We start from the raw sequence: 19783 nt of genomic DNA on the forward strand, positions 1-19783 counted from the left end.
ATGGTCATCTTGGAGTCATATGGGAAGATGACCCCCGAGGTCCCAGGGTCAGGAAGAGCTGAGGTAAAGCCCCTAGAAATGAGTGTAAGGTTCTTGTCACTGTAACAGGTACCCAGGAGCAACATGAGGGAGAGAGGACTTATTGGGGCTCACAGTTTCAGGGGTTAAGGGTCAGCTGGCTCCTTAGTTCCTTGCTCAGACAGAACATGGTGGGAGGAAGGGACGGCACAAACAGCTCGGTCCGGCCAGCCAGAGGAAGGGTGAGAAGGTGATTGAGATGGGATCCCCAGGGGCACCCTCAAGATGGCTCGGAGGTTAAGAACACTTGTTGGTCCTGGAGAGGAATGAGTTAGGCTCCCAGCACCCACACAGCAGCTCACGACTGCCTGTGACTCCTGCTCCAGATAATCTAACCCCCTTTTCTCCAGGGCTTGGGGACCTTGGAGGGGTTACCCAAAACTCATGAGGCACCATTTGAAGATGTCTGTCCCCTCAGCCTCCTTGACCAAAATGAATGACCTGGGGTGTTTCTCTCTCTCTCTCTCTCTCTCTCTCTCTCTCTCTCTCTCTCTCTCTCACACACACACACACACACACACACACACACACACACACATCTGCTACCTCTGCATCTATCACGTGCACGCTAGTTGGTGGCAGCCTGCACCTCCAGCCTCAGCAGGTTGGCACATGTGTGTATACAGCCTCTGTGGTGGAGCCTCCCCAGGGAGCCCTGTGACTAGGTAGGAGTACTGACCAGAGGATTCAAAGTCATTTTAACTGTGGGTGGTGGTACACACTTGGCATCCCAGCACATGAGATGTGGAAACAGGAAGATCAGAAATTTAAGGCCATCCTCTGTCACATAGGGAGTCTAAGGGGCGAGCCTAGGCTACATGAGACTCTGTTGAATGAGAGAGGGGGGGGAGGGAGAGGGGAGAAAGAAAGGAGGGAGGGAGGGAGGAAGGAAGGAAGGAAAGAAAAGAAAGAGAAAGAAAGAGAGAGAGAGAGGCAGGGAAGGAAGGAAGGAAGGAAGGAAGGAAGGAAGGAAGGAAGGAAGGAAGGAAGGAAGGAAGAATAAGCACTTACCAACTTTTTTCCTCTCAGTCCGAGGCTGCCATGGGACCAAAGCCATGAATGGTGCCACCCCCGGCTCGGCAGCCGCCCCCGCCCCAGTCCCCGACTGGAGGCAATTCTGCGAGCTGCACGCTCAGGTAGCTGCTGTGGACTTCGCTCACAAGTTCTGCCGCTTCCTTCGGGACAACCCGACCTACGACACGCCTGACGCTGGGACCTCGTTCTCCCGCCACTTTGCAGCCAACTTCTTGGCAGTCTTCAGCGAGGAAGTGCGCCGCGTGCTGGGGACAGCAGCTGACACCATGGAACCCGAGCCTGCGGTGACCTCCGTGACCTCGGCGCTCAAGACTGCAACCTATGGCCACTCTCGCAGCTCCGAAGATGTGTCTGCTCACGTGGCTACCAAGGCCCGTGTCCGCAAAGGCTTCTCACTGCGTAACATGAGCCTGTGTGTAGTGGACGGAGTGCGCGACCTATGGCACCGGCGCGCATCCCCAGAGCCCGAGGGTGGGGCCACCCCGAAAACCACCGAGCCTGTGTCCGAGCCTCGTGACAAATGGACGCGACGTCTGCGGCTGGCACGAACCCTGGCAGCCAAAGTGGAGTTAGTGGACATCCAGCGCGAGGGCGCACTGCGCTTCATGGTGGCAGATGATGCAGCCTCCGGCCCTGGGGGCACGGCACAGTGGCAGAAATGTCGCCTGCTCCTCCGAAGGGCTGTGGCCGGAGAGCGCTTCCGCCTGGAGTTCTTCGTGCCACCCAAGGTGTGTATCTTGGTGCATGTTGCCAACAGTCTTCCCATCCCTCTTGGGGGCCCGTTGACCTGCAGTCTATGGGAGCCTCAGGTGGGTCCCTAGGACTTGGTTTGGGGATTGTGTGGCTCGATCTGATTGACAGGTTTTTGTAATGTAGCATCTGAAGTCAGGGAGTAACAAGGTACTATCAGACATGTCCCCTAGAGGCCTGTGTCCTGCTCCATGGCAATCAGAAATCTGCGAGCTGTGCCAGGCTCCAGCTGAGCCCTGCCCAGTGGCCCCTCCTTCCTATCAAGAGACAGAGGGGTTTTGCCAGCTACCAGCATCTTGATTGCCACTTGGAGTACGCTGCCCCAGCCTTTATTGCCCGTCAAAGTTCCACTGTGGTAGGGGACAGGGAAGCTTGGGGCCTGCTCCAGGGAGGCCAACGAACCTTGATTGAAAAGTTCAGATACTGAGCGTGTAGCTCAGTAGGTAAAGTGCTTTCCTAGGACTCCTGAAGCCCCGAGTTCCAGACCCAACACCACATACTGCCAGAGTGGTGGTCGTGCACTTGGAAACAGGGGGATCATAAGTTCAAGTTTATCCTCAACTACAGAGCATGTTGAAAGCTAGTTAGAGCTACACCAGACTCTGTCTGGAAAGAAGCCAACAGTCTATGCAGAGGAGCCTGCCTGAAGTCACACTGACAGTGGGTGGCAGATAGGGGCTAATTATACATCACCGCATAGCCGGTCGCCAGAATGAAAAGCGACCGGTAGAGTCCCTTGAAAACTAGCATGGCAGCCGGTAACACCCAAGACCTGACCACGCCAGGGATCAGTCTCCCCAGCGACCTCCTAGACACCTTGAGTGTTTATTGGGAGCTTGACCTCTGGGCTTCCCCTCAAGGTGCAGGAGTGAGAGCTGCCCAAAGGGAAAAGCCAGGGGCCACTCCCAGAGCACGCTAATGAAGAGATCTCATCCCAAGTCCCAATACCCCCAGATTTCCCATAGGACTTTTAACCCATACCCAACCTGAGAAAATGCCACTAAAGCAAGGCTACAAACATAGACCAAAGCCTGGTGAGGAATGGCTGGCCTAGGGTCACCCAAAGGGCAGGGGCAGAGGCCCAAGGTTTCCCCGTCTCTGGCTTTGAGTGGCAGCTCCAGCTGCTGCCCTCTAAATAGCTGTGCTTGTGACCCTGGGGGAGAGGACAGCAGCTGGTACCCTCTCCATCTTTCCATTGATCCCCACAGAGTCCCCGGCTTCACTGTGGGCAGAAGAGTCCCGGAGGGATCACTGAGCTCTTCCTTTCTCAACTTTAAGACTAACAGGCCCCCAGGCCCTGCCCTTGCTTCAGGCTCTCAGAATAGCACAGGAGAGACCATACAAGTGTGGATCATTCTAGAGCGTGTTAGCCATCTTCTGTTGCTATAGCAAAATACTACAGTCCAGAGAGTGTACTTTTAAAAAAGGAGAGGAAAGGAAAGGAAAGGGAAGGAGAGGAAAGGGAAGGGAAGGGAAGGAAGGAAGGAAGGAAGGAAGGAAGGAAGGAAGGAAGGAAGGAATTGGGCTTGGAGGTATACCTATAATCCTAGCATTGGGAAGGTAGAGGTGGGAGAATCAGGAGTTCAATGTCTTCCCTGACTATATAACAACTTCAAGGCCAGCCTTGAAGTGAGAGAGAGAGAGAGAGAGAGAGAGAGAGAGAGAGAGAGAGAGAGATCAGTGTAGCTGGATTATAGGAACCACACGTCCAAGGTCAGGAAGCTGTCTATTCTACCTCCGTGAAGGTCCACTTGGTTTCTCACAGTAGGGCAGAGGTCAATCTAGAGTGATGTCACTTTATAAGAACCCTTTCTGGTCAGATAACTAATCAGGTTCTCTACATTAATAACTACATTAATCTCCTCCCAACATAGCAGCTCCAATGATCACCGGGCTTCCACTTGGCCCCGCCTCTTAAAGGGTCCACCAACTGACAAAAAAAAAAAAAAAAAAAAAAAAAACAGGGGCTGGGGATTTAGCTCAGTGGTAGAGCGCTTACCTAGGAAGCGCAAGGCCCTGGGTTCGGTCTCCAGCTCCGAAAAAAAAGAACCAAAAAAAAAAAAAAACAAAAAACAAAAAAACAAAAAACCAGTTTTTAAACATTGATTTGTTGTTCAGGGGGCGATAAACATGGAGGTCAGCTGACGACTTGCGGGAGCCAATTCACGCTTCCACCACATGGGTCTTGAGGATGAAATCAGGTCATTAGGCTTGCTGGCAAACCCCTTTCTCACCAGCCCTTTTGTTGATATTTGTTGAGACTGGCTCTCATGTAGCCCACACAGGCCTTGAACAATTCATGTAGTCATAGATGACTTTGAACCTTTTTTTTCTTTTCTTTTTTTCGGAGCTGGGGACCGAACCCAGGGCCTTGCGCTAGCTATGCAAGCGCTCTACCACTGAGCTAAATCCCCAACCCGACCTTGAACTTTTAATTCTCCTGCTTTTCATCGCTGAGTGCTGGGTGTATAGGCATTTATCACCACACCCGGGTTACACGGTGCTGGGGATGGAACCCGGTGCTTCTGATGTTAGACTCCTCTCCCAACAGAGCCATGACAGGCTCTTAGTTTTTCTCTCTTCCCACCCCATCTTGCAATACACCATATTGGGAACCAAACCACCAGTCCATGAACCTTTAGGGAGCAAACCCCTGCCTAGAATCTCCCAGTGAGGGGCTGGGGGCGTGGCTCAGTGGTAGAGCACCTGCCTAGAATCCCCCAATGAGGGACTGGGGGCGTGGCTCAGTGGTAGAGCCCCTGCTAGCACTTAGTGAGGGCTTACGATGGGTTTCCCCACTGTATCAGTGCACTGCTTCTGATACCCACATACCAATCCAGATCTCTCTGGTCCATTAGAGCTGCCTGTACCTGAGGCTTTGGGAGCTTCAGTCTGCAGGTTCAGGGTGTACCTGAGGCCTTCACGTTTCTTCCCTATCTCTTGATGTCTCTGCCCAACTCAGATCTCCAGCTTCCTGTAACCTCACCTATGCCAGTATCAGTGACTGAACCCCAAGTCCTCTTACAGCACCCAAAGAGCATTAAAACTAGCCCTCTGCCTTTGGGGCAATCACCAGGAAAGTACTCAGGCTGGTTAGAAACCTTCACAGGGGAAGCTTCTGGGTCCCCAAGGCAGAGAAACTTGGACTGCAGAAAGCAGTCAGCAGGTGACAGGAACTAAATGAATTAAGGTAACTGAGGTAGATATAGGGAGAGGCAGGTAAAGTGGGAGACCTTCACCTAGGATCCCGAAGTGAGGGTCTGGGGTTGTGGCTCAGTGGTAGAGCCCCTGCCTAGAATCCCCCAGTGAAGGGCTGGGGGCGTGGCTCAGTGGTAGAGCCCCTGCCTAGAATTCCCCAGTGAGGGGTTGGGGGAGCGGCTCAGTGGTCCAGCACTTCTGAGTTCCCTAGTGAGTGGCAGAGGGGGACATGGCTCCCAGAATAAGTTGACTTCCTGCTTTGGGTAAGATGTTCTGGAGCTTAGCTCCCACCTCAGCAGGGGTGTCGGAGCTGGGTGTGGTCTGTCTCCAGGAATGGATAGGAGGGAACTAGCATTCCAATGCCACCATTATGGGTTAAACCAGGGGCTTCAGCAGGGTTCCTTAGGAGGATCATTCTGTGAAGGTTCCTTTATACTCATGCTGGGCCCCACAGTTCCTGGCTTCTTCCCCTTAACCTCCCCAGACTGGCCTGAGGCTGACATTCCCGGCAGGACTTGGGCTCTGGGACAGGGACTTTCTGAGGAGGAAAGGGAAGGGCCTCATATCTGGTGCTTGGGAATTCTTGGCCACCCTGGACACTGTCCAGCGGGCCCAGGCTGGGCTTATAGCAGTGACTGACAGTCTCAGCTGATCTCATCTTCACACCAGCCTGTGGCTGGGGCTGGCCAACATCGGACAGGTTTACAATGGCGCCGTCAGCTGAGCCCCTACTGGCTGGAGGTGCTGTGTTCCTTCTCTCAGCCTAATGTCTGAGGCCGTCTGTCCTGATGTAGTTGTAGTTGTCCCCTATCCCTCGTGCTGGGGTATAATCCAGGACTTCATGCTTGCTAGGCAAGGGCTCTACCACTGAGCCACCCGCCCTGCCCCTCACTGGGGGATTCTAGGCAGGGGCTCTACCACTGAGCCACGCCCCCCAGCCCCTCACTGGGGGATTCTAGGCAGGGGCTCTACACTGATGTGGCTAAACCTCCAGCGCCAGTTCCCCACACCCCCCTCAGCTTTCTTCATTTGATACAGTACCTCTCATTTTTTTAATGATAACTGCGGTACTCTACTTGTATAATCCCCGAAACTCAGGAAACTCAGGAAGGATTGCTCCGAGTTCATGCCAACCTGTGCTACATAGTGAATTCTGGGTCAGCCTGTGCCACAGATTGAGACCCTGCGGCGGGGCTCCATGGTAGAGCACTTGCTACGCTGCATGATATCCTGGGCAAAATTCCCAGTGCCAAAGGGAAAAGAAAAAGAAAGGAAGAGAGAGGAAAGAAGAGGAAGGAAAGCCTCATGAAGCAGGCACACTGGGTAGGCAGGCTAGGTAGGTAGAGCAGGCCTGGTAGCATACGCACTGGGTGGGCAGGCTAGGGAGGGCAGGCACTGGGTGGGCAGGCTAGAGAGCACTCTCAGGTCGCCGGGCTGGGGTTCAGCAGCTGGACACCCTTTCATCTCTAACTTGCTGTGACCGTGGGAGGAGGACTCTTGCCCTCTCCTTCAATGTCTCCAGGCTCTAAAATGGAGCTAGTGACACATACCCACGAGCATGGCCTTGGCAGGATTGGCTCCTGTGAGGCACATATGCAGGGAAGTGGGGCGGGAAATGCAGACATCTTCTAAGGCCTCCAAAGTGTTCCTCTCACTGTCCTGTCCTCTGGCCTCCCAGGCTTCCAGACCCAAGGTCAGCATCCCCCTGTCGGCCATCATCGAGGTCCGAACCACCATGCCCCTGGAAATGCCTGAGAAGGACAACACATTTGTGCTCAAGGTGAGACCATGCTGTAGTCTCAAGGTCTGTAGTTGACTTGGACCACAGCCCTACCCAGCTTGAGCTCATTCCAGGGGTGCAAGCCAGACCATCAAAGGGGGAATAAGGAAGGAGTTCCCATGATACGATCCCAGGACAGGTGTCCATCGCTGGGGTAGGGCTTGACCTGGGTCTCAGTTCTGAGTTCTAGAGCAACATGGTTGATGGTTGGCCACCTGGGTCTCTTTCCATTTCTATCTATCTATCTATCTATCTATCTATCTATCTATCTATCTATCTATCTATCTATCATCTATCTATCTATCTATCTATCTCTATCTCTATCTCTAACTTATATTTGTTTTATTGTTTTATTTTATTTTTGATATTTTAAGACACAGTTTCTCTGTGTAGCCCTGGCTGACCTCGAACTCTCTCTGTAGGCCAAGCTGGCCTCGAACTCACAGAGATCTGCCCGCCTCCCGCTCCTGAGTGCTGGGATTATAGGTACACGCCACCACCGCCTGGCTACACTTATTTGCATGTTTGTGTGCCTGGAGTCGGCTGAGAGAACTCTCCCCTTCTGGGATTCAAATCCAGCTTTTGAAGCCCGGCACCAGGCACCTTCACCCACTGAAACATGTCACCAGCTCAGCTCTGTTCTCTATTTCTTCTTGGGTCTGAGTAAAGGTCATTAGGGCCGCCTTCCCCTCCTTTCCCTCTGGAGCCAGACACTCCCACCTTACACTGGTGGCCAGCTTGTTGAAGTTATGCAAATGTCTGTACAGGCAAGTGGAGTGTGGGAATGGCCCTGGTCCCTACAGAGGGTACAGAGACACAAAATGGGTGAGAGGCACCCCAGTGGGTCTGGGAGCCTTCTGTCCTTTCTCCAGGCCCATAGCACTGGGGTGGCCTGTGGGGGCTGCTGAGGACATGGGTCCAAGCTGCTAGGGTTGTGGTCAGGACTTCCTGATGGATCCAAGTCCCCTCCAGGAGGCCAGCTCCTCCCACTTGAAGCTGGTCAGAGCCCCCAGCATCTTTGGCAAGCCTTACTGAGCGTCTGTTTATAAAGCCACAACTTTTATTCATTGGGTTAATGTGTGCCAACTCTCTGTCCTCAGTTGTCCCCTCAAGACTGGCAGCTGGGGACACAGCCCCTGTCTATCTGGTATTCTCAGCTGCCGGGTGGTCCTCAGGCACCCCTGAAGCAGAAGGACTTCCCTGCCAGCCCCACTGCGCACCTATTTCCCTGTCAAAAAGAGGAGGCGCTCAGGGTCCTCTTAGCCCAGTACTACATTTTGAGAGCGTGCACAGCACAGGGAACAAAGAACGGAAGGACTGGGCAACCGACGGTCATGGGTTCAAATCTCAGTGCTGCTTCTGGCTGCCGTGGAACTTTTAAGCAAGTTGTTCTGTCTCTCTGAGCGTCAGGCTTCTCGTCTATAAAATAACGATTATACATACAACTCTCACGGGGTTGCTAGGAACTCAACAGACAAGGCACAAAGAGCACTGGCCACCACATGGCCACGGCAACAGACTCTCAGTCACTAAGGCCTGGGATCCCCTCAACTCTGATGGGCCAGCTGGCCTCCCCTCTTGCCTTGAATGGTTTCTGGGATGTTGGGGCGTGGGTTGAGCATGCTAGGTCTCCTGTCCCAGGGCCTCCAGAGCCTGCATCTCCTCCCCTATATGGCTTTAGGCTGTACCTGTGAGACCTAGCATAGGGGTGGGCAAAGCTATGCAAACCCTTCTGCTCATTGGTCCTGGGGTGCTGAGCCCCCTCCCCCTGCAGTTGGAGAGGTTTCACCAGGGCCACTCTCATCCAGGTGGAGAACGGAGCGGAGTACATTCTGGAGACGATAGACTCACTACAGAAGCACTCGTGGGTGGCTGACATCCAGGGCTGTGTGGATCCTGGGTGAGTATTCTGGAGGCCGGAAGATGGCAGCTGGAGAGGTGGAGAGGTGCCTTGTCCTTTCCTACCCAGAGAGCAGGCTACCAGCAAGGGCAGGAACTAAGGAAGAACAGTTTTTCCTAAGATGGGCAGAAAGATCAGGAGTCCAGGGTCATCCTCAGCTACATAGCTAGTTCAAAGCTAGCCTGGGCTACATGAAAAATTGCTCGCATGCACCTGTCCACCCATAGGCACACACGCATACGCATCATTTTTTAAAGAAAAGAGTTGGATTTTGATGAAGCTGGCACGCTGGGAGCTCTGTGGCATCATAGTTGGTGTCATGGTTGGCACTTCTGGTCAGTTGTAGACAGGAAGAGAGTGACTCCACTGTCCAGGGGAGATAACCCTGGGGGAGCACTTGGTAGCCATTTCTTTAATAGAATGGAGTTGGGGGCAGGGACAGATCCATTTGAATAAAGCTCAGTTGGGTCCTGGGGACTTTACAGACCTCATCCCCAGAGTGCTTGTCAATCACTCCCCTGTTACTCTGATGGCTGCCTGTTCCAGAGTCTTTCCCGTCGGGGTCAGATCTCTTTCTGTGGAATTTAGACCTGGGAGGGCATCACAGGGGCTGCCTGAGCTCCACTGTCCCCCACTGGTATGCATGAGACCTCAGGAACAAACCGCAACCTCAGGGAACACTACGTTCACAGTGGACTCACCGTCGGTCACTCACACCGTGGTCAGAGAGGGTGAGGGACGGGACAGAACTTGCTGTCCCAGCCCAGGCTCTGTGGCAAGATATGTTGTGCCTTCTCCACAGGGACAGTGAGGAAGACACAGGGCTGTCTTGTGCACGGGGAGGCTGTCTGGCCAGCCGCGTGACCTCCTGCAGCTGTGAGCTCCTGACAGAAGGTAGGAGGGGGGAGAGCTGGCTGGAGTTCTGGGGGACGGTGTTGGAGGTGGATGAGAGACATGCTTCCCCCCCCTACTTCCCCTGCAGCAGACATGCCCCGGCCCCCAGAGACGATGACAGCAGTGGGTGCTGTGGTTACAGCTCCACATGGCCGAGCTCGTGACACCGTGGGAGAGTCCCTGGCTCACGTTCCCCTGGAGACTTTCCTGCAAACCCTGGAGTCTTCAGGTGGTGTCAGTGAGAGCAATAACACAGGTACCATTGGGGTCCCCTCCCCCTACAAGGACCTATGTGGAGCCTCAGAAGTGGTGATATTTTAGCCAATTGTGTTGACGGTGGTTCTGGTTTTCTAAGCCAGTATGAGCACCTGGCCTTTCCCACTGTGCCTGGTTTTTACAGAGTCACAGACCTGGGGATGGTAGCACACACCTATAATCCCAGCACTTGGGAGGCTGAAACAAGAAGATCTACATGGGTTCAAGGCTAGCCTGGGTTATATAGTGTAAACGTAACTTTTATTCACCTGAGGTGATTGTAGTCTCAGAGGCTTACGGCCTCATCTGCTAACCTAGACCTAGGCCTGTAAGCTTCTAGCCTCCGCACAGTCTTATCCAGGCCTAGAATATTTTCAGCCTCTGGGACTCACTGCTGAAAAAAGTCACTCCTTCCAAGTTCTTTCTGAACTCTTTCTTGCTGGCTGATCAACTCAGCTCTCCTGGCTCAAAACCCCTCTCTACACTAACCGATTCTATCTGTCTTCTCTCTCAGCCTCTGACTGAATTGTTCTGCCTGACCTCAAACTAAGCCTGGCAATCTGCTCTAATCTTCTGGCTCCTTCTCACTCTCTAGCTCGTTCTGTCTTCACCTGGGTCTAATTTGTTCCTTGCCACCTGTCTCTGCGCTACTCTCCGTTAAGTAACCTCTCTTCTCTCTTGTGAGAGAGTTAGGCGTATCCTGTTCTGTCAAATCTTTCTCTGATTCATCACTTTGTCTGCCACTCAATTAGACACCATTTTCAAACATGGCTGCTTCCTTGTACAAACTAATGTTACCTTCATTGTTTGGGATTAAAGGTGTGGGCTAAGGGCTGAGGTGCACCAGCCACAACTAGAAATCGTTTTTGTTATTGTTTTGTTTTGTTTCCTTCTGGTTAATAGCAATCTCGGGTTCACAGTGCGACTGTGTATCCTGCAGCAACATAGTGAGATATTGCAAAAGGAAGACAGAGAAAGAGACAGATGTGGGGGTGGGAGGGATGTGCTCATATAGATAAAGGCACAAAAGGCAGATTGGTGGCACAAGCCTGTAACCCTGGCATTTGGGTTGTAGAGGCAGGAGTTCAAGGTCACCCTTGGCTATATGACAGCAAGTTAGAGGTCAGCCTAGGCTGTAAGATACCCTCTCTCAAAGAAAAAGGTCTGAAGAAGTAACCCCTGGCTAATAGTGGTCACTGCTCTTCCAGAGTAATTCCCAGCATTTCCTTGCACCCACACACAGGTGCACACACACAGGCACCTACATAGACCACAAACAAGTAAAATAAAACAGGATACAATGGAACCAGCGTGGGGAAGAGAGTTGGCTTCTTCTCAGGTTTTGTTGCTGACTTGCGAGCGCCCCTTCCCTATGCCTCAGTTTACCTCAAGGTTAACTAGTGACAGTCAGTCAGCTCTCAGCCTAGATCTGATGCTATTCAAATGGCAGTTCACCCAAACCAACAGGATGCTCTCCCGTCGTCACTAACTTATGTGTCTTCCTTCTGACCTTGTTGTGTCCCTGTGCTATCACAACCAACCCAGGGGATGAAGGAGCTGAGCTGGACCCCGATGCTGAGGCTGAGCTGGAACTCTCCGACTACCCCTGGTTCCATGGGACACTGTCCCGGGTGAAGGCCGCCCAGCTGGTGTTGGCTGGTGGGCCCCGGAGTCACGGCCTCTTTGTGATCCGCCAAAGCGAGACTCGGCCTGGGGAGTGTGTGCTGACCTTCAACTTCCAGGGCAAGGCCAAGGCAAGTGTGTGTGTGTGTGTGTGTGTGTGTGTGTGTGTGTGTGTGTGTGTGGTGGGGGTAACAGGGGACAGCAGCCTGTCCTGGGGGAGGTGGATTAAGGTGGCGTAGGTCCTAAGGGTCATCAATATCTGCTGGTGACCAAGCCCACTCAAAACCAATTCTGTCTGAGAAGTTACGAAGTTACCTTTGCAGCCAGATGTGAATGCCTGTATTCCCAGTGCTTCAGAAATGGAGGCAGGAGTATTGCCGTGAGTGTGAAACCAGGTTGGGCTACATAGGAAGACCCTGTCTAAAAATCTAAAGACCAAGCTGGTGGTGGTGGTGGCACACGGCTTTTAACCCTAGCACTTGGAGGCAGAGGCGGGTGGATGTCTGAGTTTGAGGCCAGCCTGGTCTACATAGTTCCAGGACAGCCAGGGCTACATGGGGAAAACCTGTCTCAAAAAATCAAAAACAAAATCCAAAGACCAGGTGCTTCTTCCGTGCGTGGCCTCTGCCTACACTGGGTATTTACTTTCTTCCGAGGAACCATTTTCTCCTAGCCCTGACGCTCACACCCTATATAAAATGTCCATAACGAAATCTCCAACAATAAAATCCCCCAAATGGGGACCTAGTGTTCTACGCCTGTGATCCCAGCTCCCAGGTAATAGAGACAAGGACCAGGTTTGGCTACATATTGACTCTAACACCAGCCTGTGTTACATGAGATCCTGTCTCAATAAATAAAACAAAACAAAACAAAATAAAGTAAGGGGCTGACGGGTTTGGGGATTTAGCTCAGTGGTAGAGTGCTTGCCTAGCAAGCGCAAGGCCCTGGGTTAGGTCCCCAGCTCCGGAAAAAAAAAAAAAATAAGGGGCTGGCAATAAGGCTTACCAGGTAGAGGTACTTGCAGCCAAGCTTTATGACCTTAGTTTGATCCTCAGGACCTTCATGATGGAAGGAGAGACATGACTTTTTTTTTTTAAGGTTTATTTATTTATTTAATGTATATGAGTACACTGTAGCTGTCTTCACGCACACCAGATGAGGACATTGGATCCCATTATAGATGGTTGTGAGCCACCATGTGGTTGCTGGGAATTGAACTCAGGACCTCTGCAATAGCAGTCAGTGCCCTTAACCACTGAGCCATCCCTCCAGCCCGAGACCTGACTCTTACAAGTTGCCCTCTGACCTCCAAACTGCAGTATGACACTCGAACATTTGAACACACAGAAATAAACAACCAAATAAATAAGTAAATGAGTGCGGCAGGAATGGGCAGGAATCACCATGCCCGCCTCCATGTTTCCAGTAAGAAAACAGACACAGCTCAGATCTTTCCAGGGTATCATTCCCTGGCAGGGCCCTGCCCCTGACCTACAGATGAAGACCACAGCCACCCTCACTTCCAACTGGACTGCCAGCATCCCTCGGGCCTACTGTTGGCAGCACTGGCCCAGCTGTGTAAGTGTGGACAAGGCTGAGTCTCCCTAGGGACACCACCCTGCCAATCCCTCTGACAACTAGACCGTGTCATTCCTGGTGGCTGGTAATTGACATCTTGGCCAGCACTGCTAACCCTGGAGGGCTTGATCTCACATATGTCCAAGTTTGGAGTTAGGATGGTGTCCTGTCCACCAGTGTCTCGGGACGGGAGTGGTGCAGGCATGAGATGACCTTTAACCTTCACTCTCTTCTAGCCAGGCTGCTATTGTCTCGAATGGGATAAGTGGGGCTGACACTACTAAAGACCACAGGTCTAAGGCTCCTTACACTGAAGCCCCTATCCCAGGTAATCTCAGAGAACCAGAAAGGAGCCAGTTATTGCTAAGAGGCACCTACTATGTCACTCCAGACCTCTGGGCTACATGAGACCCTCTCTTCAAGACAAAACAAATATTCAAAAAGAAAGATTGGGGGGCTGGGGATTTGGCTCAGTGGTAGAGCGCTTACCTAGGAAGCGCAAGGCCCTGGGTTCAGTCCCCAGCTCCGAAAAAAAGAACCAAAAAAAAAAAAAAAGAAAGAAAAAGAAAGAAAGATTGGGGGCTGGAGAGATGGCTCAGTGGTTAAGAGCTCCGACTGCTCTTCCAGAGATCCTGAGTTCAAATCCCAGCAACCACATGGTGGCTCACAACCATCTGTAATGAGATCTGATGTCCTCTTCTGGTGTGACAGCTACAGTACAGTGTACTCACATACATAAAATAAATAAATCTTTTAAAAAAAGAATAAAAGAAAGATTGACTCACCAGGTGGCACACAGCACATGCCTTTAATCCCAGCACTCGGGAGGCAGAGGCAGGCAGATCTCTGTGTTTGAGGCTAGCCTGGTCTACAGATCGAGTTCCAGAATAGCCAGTGCTACACAGAAAAACCCTGTCTGGGGGAAAAAAAACAGAAAGGAAGGAAGGAAGGAAGGAAGGAAGGAAGGAAGGAAGGAAGGAAGGAAGGAAAGAAGATTCTAATGTGAGGGCAGATGTCTGTACCCCTAAGTTCTTGTTCTACTGTGCCCATCTCCAATGCCTACTGCAGGAGTGACCCTCCTTCAGATAAGGCTCAGTGTGGGCACCCCTAAGGATGACACGGTCCCATAGAGTCAATGGAGCTGATGCATAGTCCTCCAGCAACGGCCAAGGGCACTCGCCAAGCAGGTAGCTGGCCCAGGACCCCGCCACTGACCATTCCATCTATGCCCACAGCACCTTCGCCTTTCTCTGAATGGTCACGGCCAGTGTCATGTCCAACACCTGTGGTTCCAGTCGGTGTTTGACATGCTTCGACACTTCCACACCCACCCCATTCCCCTGGAGTCAGGAGGATCCGCTGACATCACCCTACGAAGCTACGTGCGTGCCCAAGGTCCACCTCCTGGTAAGACACCACATCCGGAGCCAGGAATATGGCTCAGGTTACAGAAGGTTTGCCTAGTATGCTCGAAACCTGGGTTTGATACCCAGCACTTTATAAACTGGGTGTGGTGGTTCACTCCTGTAATCCCAGCCCTCTGGAGGTAAAGGCAGGGAGGTCAAGAGTTCAAGACCATTCTCTGCAACACAGTGACATAAAGACCATGGGATATGTTAGATCCAGGTCTCAAAACCCTTCACTTGGGGGCTGGGGATTTAGCTCAGTGGTAGAGCGCTTACCTAGGAAGCGCAAGGCCCTGGGTTCGGTCCCCAGCTCCGAAAAAAAAGAACCAAAAAAACAAAACAACAACAACAACAAAAAAACCCTTCACTTGGACATTCTGGGTGGATTCCGTAAGCTCTGTAAGGTTAGAATGTAGTACCCAGCTTTTGAGGCTTGTATGGGTGGGGTGCCTAGCCTACCCTGGAAAGACGTATGTTTGTACGATGTCAACCTGACTGCCCGCAAGCTCTGGATCATAAGGTCTGGACCACACCATCCCTCCCTGGATTCCCCATGCCTGTCTGAACACTGGCCCTCTTTGGAGCATCAAATTCAGGTACCCAGGGCTGGATGCTGGCCAACATGCCCTCTCATTGCAGATCCAGGACCAGCGCCCAACACTGCAGCCCCGGTCCCGGCCTGCTGGACGGAGCCGGCTGGCCAGCACTACTTCTCCAGCCTGGCCACGGCCACCTGCCCACCCACTTCACCCTCCAATGGCGCTGGAGCATCGTCGTCATCCGGTTCATCATCCTCTGCTACGTCCGTGCCCCCACGCCCAGCCGAGGGGCCACTCAGTGCGCGCAGTCGCAGCAACAGCACAGAGCACCTGCTAGAGGCTGCATCCGGAGCCACTGAGGAGCCCGCAGATGCCACGCTGGGCCGCGCTCGCGCTGTGGAGAATCAGTACTCCTTTTACTAGCTGCCATGCCTATTACCCACGGGTGTCACGCACAACACAGCAGGCCACGAACACCTGCTGTCTGTCCTGCCCACCCACAGCCTGGCTAGCCCATGACGGTCAACAACACCTAACAAATGGCTAGACACACCTATCCATGGTCTAGCATGGCCAAGACAGATGGCCAGCCTAGCCACTTCAAACCCCAGGGGCCCATTATGACCGTGTGTGGCAGGCCAAGGCTAAGTCCATGGTCGATCAAACCCATGATAGCCCTCCAATGATTTCACGCCCCGCCCACTGGTGGTTGGCCACGCCCACCAGCAGCTATTTCTATACAGTCCATCGTATCCACGACAGGCAGCTCACTGACAACTAACCACATTTGGTGACTTCAGGCCCTGCCTACTGTTGGTTGGTTACTCCTACAGTGGCATCATGGCCAACCCACTGGCTGCCTGCTTTGCTCGAGGGTAGCAAGCCACGTCTATCAAGCCCATGAAGGCTTACCCACTGATTCCTAACAACCTCAGGCCCTGCCCACCCATGTTGGGTCACATACTCCAATAGCCCACCAGGCTGTGGTCCGCCTAGCCTAGGACAGCCTGTCACGCCCACCAGCCCCAGCCCAACGCTGGGGGGAAAAGCCAAGCTCTTCAGTGAAGACAAACATTATTAAAGAGCCTGTTTTAGGGACTACCCCCTGCTCTCCTGTGGTCATTCTACTGTGCTGTCACCACTGGGAAGGAAGTGGTTTCCCTGCGATCTGGAATTGCCACACAGTGGCCGGCTTGCTAAGCCCCAGATCTTAGGGGAGGCAGGTGTAGGACTCAGGGAGTCAGTTGTGGGCGGGGCCTGGACGGAGGGGCAGACTTGGGTGGAACTGGAAAAGAGAGAGGTAGTATGAAGAATGAAACCAGAGCCAGAGATGTGGCTCAGTTGGTAAAGTGCTTATAAGTAGCATACAGGGCTTCCTGGGTCCCATCCCAGAACCCCATAAACAGGATGTGGTAGTGCATGCCTGGAATTCTAATACTTCAAAAGTGGAAGTAGAAGGATCAGGAGTTTCTGGCCAATCTCAGCTAAATAGCAAACCCGAAGGCAGCTCGAGCTACATGAGGCCCTATCTCAAAACTGAAGAGCAGAGGAGAGGGGGAGCCATGATAAACGGTTTGTAGGGCAAGGTGAGCAGTTGGGGTGGTGGAAGTTGTTAGGACAGTAAGGACGTCATTGGGCAAGTCAATGATGGCCTTCCGGGAGGGACTGAGCTGGGACAGAAATTCCCTAACTTAGCCTGTTAGGAGGGTTGGGCAATAAGAAGCACCGGGTGTCCCAGCTTTGACGCAGATGATTGAGAAACGACCTCAAGGGATCCCATGTTCACCCACAAGCAGAGCCACAGCCGACATCCTCCAGCTTGCTCACCTCTGAGAAAGACTTTGTCCTGCAGACACAGGCTTACGTCTCCTTCCCAAGTCAGACCCGCGAACTTAGGGTTCGCCTGCCCTTGCAGGGTCGGAGCCAGTAATGTACGTCACAGACCCAGAAAAGCTAAAGACTCCAGAGTGTCAGGCGAGACATTCACAGCTGCTTCCCCATGAGGGGTGCTGACTACCCTGCGGTGGCTCCAAGAGCAGCTTCGGGGAAGTGATGAGCACACAGTTAAGCACATGCAAGGGAGGAAAGTAAGCACAATGCTAAGTCAGCTCTCAGCACCTCCAGTTCAGAATTGGGGCCTGGAATATAAGGGAGAGAGAGAGAGAGTGCCTGCCTTAAAGAGAGCAGTGAGAGGGGTTGGGGATTTAGCTCAGCGGTAGAGCGCTTACCTAGCAAACGCAAGGCCCTGGGTTCGGTTCCCAGCTCTGAAAAATAGAAAAAAAAAAAGATAGCAGTGAGAGGGTGGGGGCGTGGCTCAGTGGTAGAGTCCCTGCCTAGAATCCCCCAGTGAGGGGCTGGGGGCGTGGCTCAGTGGGAGAGCCCCTGCCTAGAATCCCCCAGTGAGGAGCTGGGGGCGTGGCTCAGTGGTAAAGCCCCTGCCTAGAATCCCCCAGTGAGGGGCTGGGGGCGTGGCTCAGTGGGAGAGCCCCTGCCTAGAATCCCCCAGTGAGGGGCTGGGGGCGTGGCTCAGTGGGAGAGCACCTGCCTAGAATCCCCCAGTGAGGAGCTGGGGGCGTGGCTCAGTGGTAAAGCCCCTGCCTAGAATCCCCCAGTGAGGGGCTGGGGGCGTGGCTCAGTGGGAGAGCCCCTGCCTAGAATCCCCCAGTGAGGGGCTGGGGGCGTGGCTCAGTGGGAGAGCCCCTGCCTAGAATCCCCCAGTGAGGGGCTGGGGTGTGGTTCAATAGAGCATTAGCATGTGCAATGCCCTGAGCTTGAGCCCAAATGCTGCCAACAAAAGAGGGTGAGGAGGGGCATGTCAGGCCCCTCTTTTTCCCTCCAAGACTTGTTTTTATTTAAATATATGGGAAGGGGGCTATGTTCATGCCCAGGACCAGAACACAGCATCAAATACCCGGGAGCTGGAGTCATTGTTGGTTGTGGGATGCCTGCTTGGGTGCCAGGAACTGAACTTAGGAGCTGGAAGCGCTCTTCTCTCTCTCCATCTTTGCAGCCCCCTGTGGCATACTTGGGCTAAACTGGATCCAAGAAGCAACATGTAGGAGATAGCAAGGTGACCCCCTCCACTCTCCCAAAGGTCACAGCAAAAAGAGTGCTCTAATGTAGAGAGCAAAGGACTCTCTCTAATGTAGCGGGACACTGAGGCAAGACAGACCCTCACTCGCAGGGACCGCAGCAGGGCCACGGCTGGCAGGGACATCTCTTAGGTGTCTTCGTTTGCCCCTCAATGGGCATTTCAGACCCCTGGCTGTGTGCCAGGCAAGGCTCATGGGACAACCAGGCAGCCAGCCAGACCAAGCCATTACAGCGTAGTGGTCAACCACAGAGGGCTGGGACCGTACGTGTTCTGCCAGATGGTCCTGAAGCTAGGGGGTAGGGGAGGGGGGCTGCAAGTTCAAGGGCAGTGGGTGGACAGGGTCCCAAAGGCCAGGCCAGAGAGTTTGGCTTGAAAGAGTGAGATCAGAGGGTCTGTGCCAACTACAAATGAGAGGCGATGTCTGAGGATGTAGTTCAGTTGGGAGAGGGATTTGCTTGCCATGCACAAAACCTTGGGTTCCACCTGTAGCACCATGTAAACTGGATGTGATTATAAATGCCTGTAATCTCAGCACTTGGAACTGGAGGCAAGAAGATCAGGGTTACCCTCCCTCAGTTTTATAGTGAGTTTGAGGCTAGCCTGGGCTACCTTAGATATATCTCAGAAAGGAGAGAGCTTGTGAGGAAGAGGGTTGGGGTAATAAGTCAGGCATGTATGTAATTGGAGCACTCAGGAGGTTTGAGGCCAGCCTGGGCTACTTATCTAGATGTTGTTTCAATATGAGGGGAATTACTGAAGAGACGGCCAAGTGCTTAAAAGCACTGGTTGCTCTCCCAGAGGACCCAAGTTTGATTTCTAGCACCCCTCTGGTGGCTCACAACCAACTCTAACTCCAGTTTGAGGGGATCTGATGCCCTCTTCTGGTCTCCTCAGGCAGTTGCATCCACATAAGGCATGGACACATGGGCAGGCAAAATACCTGGGCCATATACCAATGGGAGACCAGATACAGGAGACCCTACCTCAAACAAAGAGAACTGACTCCTGCAAGAAAGGAAACACCAAGGACCAATAGCTATTTTTTTCTTTTCTTTTTTTCGGTGCTGGGGACCGAACCAGGGCCTTGAACCCAGGGCCTTGCGCCTGCTAGGCAAGCGTTCTACCACTGAGCTAAATCCCCAACCCCAATAGCTATTTTAAAATGAAAATTCAAACGGCTTCAAGATACTGCCATGCCCCAGTCATGCTCTTAGCAAAAATCTGACAACAGTGGTTAGAGAGGCTGTGGAGAGAGAAGAAGCCTTATATATACAACACTGCTGGTGAGGTGCAAATTGGTATGGCCACTGGGAAATCAATTTGGATGTCTCTCAAAAAATTAAAAATAAGGGGGCTGGAGAGATGACTCAGAGGTTAAGAGTACTGTCTGCTCTTCCAGAGGTCCTGAGTTCAATTCCCAGCAACCACATGGTGGCTCATAACCATCTATAATCAGATCCGGTGCCCTCTTCTGGCCTGCAGGAATACTGCAGGCAGAAAGCTGTATGATGTATACATAATAAATAAATGTTTAAAAAAATTAAAAATAAGACTACCGGGGTTGGGGATTTAGCCCAGTGGTAAAGCTCTTGCCTAGCAAGCGCAAGGCCCTGGGTTCAGTCCCCAGCTCCGAAAAAAAAAAAAGACTAC

The 19783-nt window shown here is 52.7% G+C and overlaps 1 protein-coding gene across 6 annotated transcripts in view; it reads left to right on the forward strand.

Annotated features, from left to right (window-relative positions):
- The window catches only part of Sh2b2 (SH2B adaptor protein 2), a 29657-nt gene extending 13517 nt beyond the window's left edge, over window positions 1–16140 (forward strand). For 5 of the 6 annotated variants that reach the window (XM_008769112.4, XM_017598239.3, XM_008769113.4 and 2 more), the window contains 8 exons: window positions 1108–1841; window positions 6740–6841; window positions 8650–8741; window positions 9544–9635; window positions 9724–9891; window positions 11436–11644; window positions 14330–14501; window positions 15140–16140. In XM_008769112.4, coding sequence (XP_008767334.1) covers window positions 1108–1841; window positions 6740–6841; window positions 8650–8741; window positions 9544–9635; window positions 9724–9891; window positions 11436–11644; window positions 14330–14501; window positions 15140–15462 — 1892 coding nt within the window. In that variant the 3' untranslated portion in view covers window positions 15463–16140. The remainder of the gene's footprint in view (window positions 1–1107; window positions 1842–6739; window positions 6842–8649; window positions 8742–9543; window positions 9636–9723; window positions 9892–11435; window positions 11645–14329; window positions 14502–15139) is intronic. The other variant, XM_039089010.2, reaches the window with a different exon arrangement.
- The last annotated feature ends 3643 nt before the right edge of the window (window positions 16141–19783 follow it).

The sequence above is a fragment of the Rattus norvegicus genome, chromosome 12 (assembly GCF_036323735.1).
Source record: "Rattus norvegicus strain BN/NHsdMcwi chromosome 12, GRCr8, whole genome shotgun sequence".
NCBI classification, from domain to species: Eukaryota; Metazoa; Chordata; class Mammalia; order Rodentia; family Muridae; genus Rattus; species Rattus norvegicus.